The sequence below is a fragment of the Hipposideros armiger genome, unplaced genomic scaffold, assembly GCF_001890085.2.
Source record: "Hipposideros armiger isolate ML-2016 unplaced genomic scaffold, ASM189008v1 scaffold_273, whole genome shotgun sequence".
NCBI lineage: Eukaryota > Metazoa > Chordata > Mammalia > Chiroptera > Hipposideridae > Hipposideros > Hipposideros armiger.
The window spans coordinates 2,271,528-2,280,785 of NW_017731623.1; the positions used below are offsets into that span (position 1 = coordinate 2,271,528).

The window sequence follows — 9,258 nt, forward strand, 5'->3', positions numbered from 1 at the left end:
AATTACAATAGAGTGTGTGGAATCTTCCCAAAAGGCCAGTGCTGGGTGCTATAGGAACACATAGTGGGACTACTTTAGCTAATTTAGGGGTCAGAGGATGCCATCTTGAGTAGACATTGAAGTCAACACTAATGATGACTAGGAGATGGGTAAACGTTTATGGCAAGTAGTGTAGGGTAAAAATGTAACATTCAAAGACAGCAGCATGTGTCGAGGGTCAAAGAGGAGAGAAACGAAATGAAAAGTAAGTTCAGAGTTGGAGTTTTGAGTAAAAAAAAAAATAGAGTTGGAGGGGAAAGGAAGAGTCAGGCTGGAGAGAGCTTTGACAATCACATTAAAAACTGTGAGTGCTTTGATAAGAGCAATAGGAGACCATGAACAAGTTTTAAGCTTGGGAATAAAACCATCAAATTTTATTGTAGGAAAGAGGAGATGGAATTGACAGAACTTGTCAAAATACTAAGGAAGATCATCGGGTAGTCAAGGATGACAGTTTTTGGCTTGGCAACTGGGTAACTAATTTCCAGTTCAATAAATTCCTCCGCGGCTCTGTGGGGCCTGCACGAGCAGCCTCCTCTCTACAGTCTCGCCTCTGCCGTTCTCCTGTCCGCATCACCACCCAGCAACACTGGTCTTTCCTTTCAGCCTCAGCTCCTTCACATGTGTGAGTCCCTCTGCCTGGATTGTCCGATCTAAAGTGACCTCCACCCCAGGCTGCAAATCACCATTCTAATCCTATCCTTCGTTTTCTTTCATCCTGTCATTACTGTCTAAAGTAATCTTGTTTTCGTGCTTTCTGGCTTATATTCTTTCTCTCCCCCTATCAGAATGGACGCTCCAGGGGCCTTCTTCCTCTTTCTCCCCTCCCCCTACTTTTTATTAGCTTCATTTTTTGCTTTCCCTTCTTTAAAAAAACTCCACCATCAGCTCTCAGAATGGATATGTACAGAATTAGTGCTCATTCATATTTGTTGACTAAAGGCCTGAATGACAGGTGAAGATGAATTCAATGTCAAGACATATTTCGATTGGAATGCCTATGGGAGGCTTGCAAACAGGGATGACCAGTAAGCAGCTGACTGGATGTTTCTTGAAGACAAACCTGACTTGGAGATGTAGATTTGGGAGTGGTCGGCATAGAGGTGGGGATTGGAGTTGGGAGAGCGGTTGACAAGGCTCAGGGAGTTGAATAACCTGAGCAGTTTACACTAAACCAAGAGGGCCCCCGCACAACAGGGTGAGAGGGAGGGAGGGAGAGGGCAGCTTGCCGATCCTCCCTGCCCAGGAAGACCGCTTACCTTTGGGGAAAAGGTACAGAACTAAATTACTTCTATGAAATATCTTAAAAGGCACCAACACTGTGATTTTTGATACACATGATTCCATGATACAGGAGTCACGGAATTATGCAAGGGATATATTATCAGGGAAAAGGAGCTTGAAGCCATTGGCTTAGGCTGCCACCAGTTACCCTGTGCCCCCTTATACCTACAGTTGGTTATACCTGCTATCACCTTCTGTTTATTATTCAATACATTGCAGCTGGCTTCTGCCTCCATTACCACTAAAATTGCTCTGGAGTCTTCCAGTGTGGCCAAACCCAAGGTCCTCTTCTTTGCATTTATCTTAATCCCTCAGTGTGGTAAACCATTCCCCTCCCCCTCTTTTTCTGTACATTTTAAAAGATTTGTATTAAAATATAGCTAACATACAATATTATATTAGTTTCAGGTATACAACATAGTTATTCAACAGTACCCATCTAGCACTATATAGAGTTATTACCACATTATTGATTATATTCCCTGTGCTAAAGAAGTGATAAGTCTAGCAACCATCTGACACTGTACCATGCGATCACAATATTATTGATCTCCCCTCCCTCCTTTTTAAATTCTTCAATTAGAGTTGACATTCAATATTATTTTATATGATTTTCAAGTGTAAAGCATAGTGGTTAGACATTTGTATAATTTAGGAAATGATTCCCCCTGACTAGTATCACCTGCAACTATATATACTCATAGTCATTACCATATTATTGATTATATTTCCTATACTTTACATCCCATGACTATTTTGTAACTACCAATTTGTATTTCTTAATCCCTTAACCATTCCCCCTTGATTTGCTGATGTTTCCTGTCCTGGTGGCCTTCCCGGCTCAGTGGTCTCTTCCCCTCAGTCTGCTTTGCTAGATTCCTCTCCTATTGGGATTTCTGAGGACAGGGCTACTTCCTGCGTTCTCTTCCTTTCTCCCATGGATCTGGATAACTTTATTTTGCTGATGACTCTTACATTTGTGTCTTTGGGCCAGGTTTTTCACAGAATGCCATATTGGCACATTGTGGGGGAATTAAACTTCCCTGAATTCTCAGCGCTTCTGTAAGAAGCCCTAGTCTCCTGACATACAGAAATGTATACAGGGAATGTTTACTATCACTTCCCTGAGAAACTTTTACTTTTCACATATCATGAGAATTAGATCTATAGTTATTTATTTAGTTAATGGCTCTGATCCAAAAGAATAATAAAACTTATCTTCTGACATGGCCAGATGGTTATAGCCAGAACTACGTTCCTAGGTTAAGACCCAAAGTACCAGGAATACTGGAGCACCCTTTCCTTAGGTAATTACAAGTCAAAAGGGATGATGTCCAGAACTTGAAGACATCTCTAAGTAAAAGACAGGGACACCTGGGGTTTCTATAGCTTTTGGAAAGACACATAAAATTAAATGACAGAAGATTAGGGGAAGGACCCAGGATTTTTTCAATCCTGTCTCAGAGTAGTAATTAAAAAAAATCCTTTCAGGAGGAGAGAAATATGGCTATCCTTGTCCTGTGTATAAACAGAAAACCTATCACTCTCCCTTCCTTGTGTATGGAATATAATCTGCCACTCACATAAAAAGATTGTCAGCTTTCTTCTTGTTGCCTATGGGTCTGCATGTGGGGCATAGACGTGCAGTGTTACTCTGGCTGTTGAGCTGGTTGTGAATGTCAATAAAGAATTCTTTTCCCTGACCCAGGTATCTGTGTGTCTGCCGTGGTCATAGATACATAAAAAATATGCCTATGCAAGTAGTGGGATAACACCTCATCCCTACACAGTTCTTGACAAAGCACATACCTGGCACAACTGCATAGAAGGTTAGCACAATCTTGAAATGGACAAGTCAAAAACTGAAGTCTAAAATTTCTCCCCAAATATATTTGCATCTTCTCTCAGCAATGGGCGTCACCGTTCACCCAGCCATTCAAGCCAGACATTGAAGAGCCAGCATTGATCTCCGCCCACCCCTCTCTCTCTCATCCTCAACTTTCATGTCATTAAGTCCTGTTAACTTGACCTCCAAACTGATTTTGAATTGGCTCTGTTCTCTCCATCTCCACTGCCAGACCTGAATCCATGCTACTGTCAACTTTCATGGCATCTGCCCTCCAAATGATTGCTGTGTTTCCATTCTTTTTTGTTTCCAATTCTTTACACAGCACTAAAATTGGTCTTGTCAAGTTTAAAATTGGATAGTGTCACTTCACTGATTAGATCTCTTCAATGGCTCCCCCTTGCATTTAGAATAAAATTCAATTTCCCACACTTTGACCTACAAACATGAGCTGCCTCCAGCCTCCAGCCTTCTCTTATACAATCATCTTACCTCGTGGAAGGCTTCTTTTCTGTTGTCTCTTTCTTGGAGGTGACTGGACAGTTCTTTTTCTTTTCTTTCCTAAAAAGTAAGAATACAGATCATCTTTTATAGCTACACACATAGATCTGCCGGCCTTATATGTTGACAATTTTCAGCTGTTACTTTTGGTCATCAAACCATGGTGTCCAGGAGGTCATTGATATCCTTAGGTAATGCTGCTACAGGAAGTCATGGGGGAAGAAGAAATTCTAAAGCGGCAGAGGAGGGAGAAATGTGAAGAAAAGGAGATAATGAGTTTAGGTAACTCATTACAGAAGCTTGACTGTGAAAAGGAAGGCGGCTATGGAGGTAGTTGAAGTGAGATGAGGATCAAGAGAAAGGTCCTTTTGGAGCTGGGATAGGCTTGGGCATTGGCTGGATGCAGGTCCTTACGAAAGGGGAAAGAAGCGATCATAGATACGTCGGGTAAGGTGGAAGGACTGCCTTAAAGAGGAGGAACCAGAGAAGAGGGGACAGATGCAGTTAGGGTTTGTGGGGTTTGTAGCCCAAACTGAGAAGATTTCCATCTGATTCCTTTCCATGAAGTGGGAGGCAAAGTAATCTTTTGAGGAAAAAGGAGGCAGTGGAAAGGTCAGAGGCCTGAAAAAAGAGAGCTCAAGGTTTGAGAGGAACATCACAGGAAGTGGAGTTGTCACGCAGTGTGGAGGGATCATTTGCACTGGAATCGTGAAGGCACAGTGGCTGGCCTCTGCCCTCCTGTGTGCTTCTCCCCAGCAGTGCCTGCTTTCAGGTGAGGTTGCAGGGTGCAGACAGGTGCCTACAGGTGCCTACAGGACCTGCCAGAGAGTCCTGGAAAAGACAGAGTCAAGGCACGTTAAGTATCAGCAATGTCACTTGAAACAAAGAATCTTGGACTCTAAGCTGGTATGAAGGAACATGAAGCAAGGCCGATGATGGCTTGAAAAGGGGAAAGGCTAGTGCACTGGTCATTCAAATGCAGCTGAAGGACAGCTACTGAGGGACCATATTGTAAGGAAGAAATAAGGGCAGGACATTTTTGAATTAATTTTTCAAGGTGGGGCTGAGTAGGAGAGATCAGAGTTTGAATGATTGCTGTAGAAGGAGCAAACTTCAAGGATTTGCTGTCAAGAAAAGGAATTCTTAAATTAATGATGGGGAAGTTGAACCAGGTTTGAATAAAGCAAGGGCCTGTAGATTGCCTTTGGGTATGGGAGGCCAGGAATTGGCGGAGGAAAACGTTACTGGAAATGAGCAGATGCAGGATTAGAGAGGTCAGCGTGTTGGATGGGCCTGTTACCCACGTGTACCTTGAAGGTGTCCAGGATAATGGCAGGGCTTGAAATGACAGAAAAACTCTAAATCAGCCTTTGAGGTTGGCTGGGGAGTGCTGGGAAATTTGTGGATGATAGTGATGAAGAAGGAGTGAGGGTTTTATTCGAATGGTTAAGCCTCCAAAAAGAGGATGGGGGAGTAAGGGGCTGGCTGGGGGCAGTGGGTCACAAGGGGTGGACCTCCAACCTGCCTTCCAACATGAATTGAGTGATGGCAGAGACTAGGAAGACATGTCTTAAGAGAAAGTGGTGTCGTCTTAGGTAACCAACTTTCAGTTAAAGAAGGAGGTACGACTAACCCTCTAAGGAGTTGTAGACATAAGAGCTGTGGACATAGGAGAGCTTGGTGATTTCAGAACAGGCAGTTCCAATGGGTGCATATTTCAATGGCCCTAAATGCCTTCTGGTTTCTCTATCATCTTCATTAAGACCTTAAACGAAGATGCAGTGAATGGGAATTGCAGAAACAAGTCGTACTGAGTATCACAGCTACTATCCTACAGTGGGTGCTCATGACAAGTATGATCAGAAAAACAGAAACCAGCTCCAATTCCCCCTCCTGACATCTGCAGGAGAAAGGCCATCTTTACCTTTCTTTTGGGCAGGTGTGCTGGATGCCTTCTGGGGCTCTTTTGGGTCATTTGGTTCAGGAGCACCCTTTCTCACCACTGACAAAGGAAACAGGTCATTTCAGAGGTCAGAGTGGGCTGAAGGGAGATCAGCGGGAGAACAGGAGGGCGGAGAATATGCGCGGCCTGGGGCTGGGGACCTGCCAGTCTTCAGGGTTCCCTGGCACTGCCTCGATTCCATCAACTTGTGGTTATTGGGATCTTTGTGACTATCACAGAACTAGGGAACAATTGCCCTGTCGAGGAGGGCTCAGTTTGGCCCATTTAGATGGGCTCCCGTACTCAATGGAAGAGAAGTACAAGGCCCTCAGCAGCTCTCACTCAGGGAATGAGGCTGAGAGCAATGTAAGAGGCGACTGCGAATTCTGGTGGACACAGTGAAGGGGAATGTCTGCCATATGAAAAATACATGTTATTGCTTAGATGCCTGTACAGGGATATTTTTAACCTGCTCTATCTATGATTATTTCACCTTGGAAAATAGGGAAGAAGGCTCAGTGCCTTGTATACTTTTGTATACAAGGACTGTCGGATCCAGGAGGAACCAGCCTGTGCTTGCTAGCACCTGTTAACAGTAAATAAATACAAAGTTCTTAGTTTTGGCTGCACTAGGAAAGATGAAAGGGCTCGAAGCCATAACAAATAAAGGCCCATCTCAGGAAAGGCTGTCATCGTCTTGTTTACACAATGCTGTGACATCCGTTTCAAATTCTGGCTAGCTTAGGAACAGGTAACTGAGGCAGGTGGCAAGCAGGTAACTAAGGCAGGTTGCTTGATCTTTTAACAATTGGTTGCATTTCAAAACATTTATTTTTTATTTTTTATTTTTTTATTTTTTTTTAGCTGAGCCATCCTGCCACCTTTTGGCAGCTCAGCGGCAACTCAGCTAGGGCCGGGCATTGAACCGCTGTTGCTCAGAGCTCAAACTCTTGAGCGAGCTCCTAACCAACTGAGCCACTCAGCCGGCCCTCAAAACATTTTTAATAATATCAATTTAAAAAATCCAAACATAGAAATGTTGAGGGTTGAAAGTTAAAGTCCCCCACAGTCAGGGCGGATGCAGTCAAGGGGGGCCATCCATGTCCCAGGGCGCCAGCTCAGCTTTAGGGCCACACCGTGATTTTGCTTGCTTTGCATTTCAATGGAGCAGTTTTCAGCTTTACCGTATTGAAGTGGCCTCAGAGAGTAGCTGTCCTTTGTGCCCCCCTCCATACCCCCCGGGGTTCTTGCCACAATCCCTCTGGCAGATGAATGTTCTCCCTTTGCAGACCCCTTAGAGGTGTTTGAGTCCAGATCCAGTGGGTAGTAGTGGGGCTCCCGTCCCTAGTCACTGGTGCTCCCTCCCTGTCCACCTTGCCGTCTCCAGGGACTCTGTCTCTATCCAGGAGCTCAGATCTCCCACCTGTCCAAGCTCCCAAAGGGCTGGGTGAGCAGCCAGAAGCTGGGCCATGATGGCGGTTGGCATCAGTGAGGAGAGCCCTGTCCCTAGAAGATTCAAATGGTGTCTCCTCTTTGTAGATACGAAAGCTAAGGTGGATTTAAGTCGTCCAGATCACGATTACCTGAGACATGGGCTGCGGGAGCGTGGGGCATCTCTTGAGCATCTTCTTTACCCTTTTTTTGGGAGGTCAGGTTGTCACTGGATGCTGAGCAGAGGATAAAAAGAATTTCAGGTCCCAGGACCAGCAAGCAGGTACCAGAGTGGGGGTAAAGAGAACAATCTAGTCTAGATGGCAAAAATGTTGGGGCCAATGGAACACTAGGGCCTGGTGAGGGTGGGATAGAGTGGGAGAGAGAATTATCATTTCCTTTTAATTGGCTACTAATTTAATGATGGGACTTACTTGTTTCTTTTTAAAATCTAGAAGGTGGACTCTTACACTGACTGATATTGCCTTCGTGATTATGTTAACCTTATTTAGATGGAAATATTAGAGGTGTGGAGGAAACATTATTTTAACCAACTAGGTACCCTTTATTCTCATAATTGAAGAGTTCAGAATTCATGATACCATTCTGGCAGCCCTCAATAATATGCCCCGTTATATTTCATAGACTCTAACTCCTTTGTAAAGATGGTTTGAGGTAGATAAGTGACACAGTCTTAGAAACTAAATCAGGTCCAGCAGACCTTTAAACATTTTATCATCTTTTCTAATAATTTCAATACCACTGCTCTTACAATTCAACCCATATGAAAATGAATATGGTTGAAATGGAAAGGTCCCGTAATCAGAAGGCAAGCAATTGAGTGAAGGTGGCAGGTGTGTGTGGCAAAAGTTACTTGTCAATCAGAATAGTGTGTTTTGACTGTTGGCTGGATGGAGCTGTTGGGCATCCCAGTATCCCACTGGCTGTGGTGGTGTCCCTGATAAGCAGCCCCTAGGCCCAGTTGGTGCATTGGTCCCCCTCTGTTTCTTTGTCTTTGTCATAGTTCCTTCTCTCAGGGTTCCTGCCACAAGCCCCCTGCTTGGCAGGTGCGTTTTCTCCCTTCACAGCCACCTTGAGCTAACCTGAGCCTGCCCCAAGGACATTACCTTGCACAGAAGTGTTGGGCATCTGCTGTGAGTCTTCTTCATCATTGATGTGGAATGTTAAGTTGGTCATTGAAGAGAGGAAGAAAAATCATTACGGGTTACAGTGATACAGTGCAGGGGGGGTGGAAGTGGGTGTAGGGTGGAGAGTGAATTGTAAAAATGCCCAGGGCAGGAGGAGTACCAAGGTCCACGGCAGAGGGCGGGGCTGTTCCAGGGGTGGAAGCAGGTGTTCTGGGCTCTGGCTTCACCCAGGCCCCTGGTAGTGTCCATAATCCTTCTTGGAGAAGGCTGTGAATGGGAGGTGTGTGCATGGAAGGTGCAGATGAACACAAAGGTGGGACCCAGGGGATCTAGACATGGCCACAGGCACCCTTGGCTGGGGATGCACAGGTGTTGGACAGGGTTTGTTTCTCACCTGGAGTGGTTCTTCCTTTTTGGATGATTGTGGAAAAAGCCTTGGCAGAGCCAACAGGCCTGGATGGCTCACCCAGAACCCTAGCGCTGTGCTGTTGGGATGCTCTGGGCTCACTGACTCTGGGTGTAGAGTTTGGGTGCCTCAGTGGGGGGTGCTGGGGTGGGAGCAGTGGCAGCAGGTTCTGTCGAGAGCTTCTTTCTGCTTGGTTGGCTGGGACTTCAAGGAGGGTCAGCGTATTTCTGTTCCCTCCTCCACAGGAACTGACAACTGGAATTGGGTTAAAACACACATGAGCACCCTAGAAACTCGGAATTATTTTGGGAAGGAATTTCTTTACACATGGCTTCCAGTAGGTCGGGGGCACGGTGCATGGAACCAATACATCATCATCATTATCGTCATCCATTTGTGGCCTCTTTCTAATTTATGGATTTGATTTGGGTATTCCATGCTATAATAACTGTATCTAACCACTGACCTAATACCAAAGTAGTTTCACACATAAAATTGAATTTCACTTTGTATTGAGGGATTTAATTTTCTTTAGTTTTCTATAATTTTGGTTTCAGAATTTATACAATTATGTACAATGCTATAATTGTAATAGATGCCCCGGTTTTAATAACTAAACATATCACACCTCCCTGTGACATTTCTTTGCATAGTGTATTAG

At 44.6% G+C, this 9,258-nt stretch overlaps 1 protein-coding gene across 1 annotated transcript in view; it reads right to left on the reverse strand.

Moving 5' to 3' along the window:
- SP110 (SP110 nuclear body protein) overlaps positions 1–9,258 on the reverse strand; it is a 43,447-nt gene that overhangs the window by 22,603 nt on the left and 11,586 nt on the right. Inside the window, exons 4-7 of the mRNA XM_019657059.1 lie at positions 8,586–8,852; positions 8,171–8,206; positions 7,196–7,279; positions 3,662–3,730 (exon numbers count right to left, since the gene is read on the reverse strand). Coding sequence (XP_019512604.1) covers positions 3,662–3,730; positions 7,196–7,279; positions 8,171–8,206; positions 8,586–8,852 — 456 coding nt within the window. The remainder of the gene's footprint in view (positions 1–3,661; positions 3,731–7,195; positions 7,280–8,170; positions 8,207–8,585; positions 8,853–9,258) is intronic.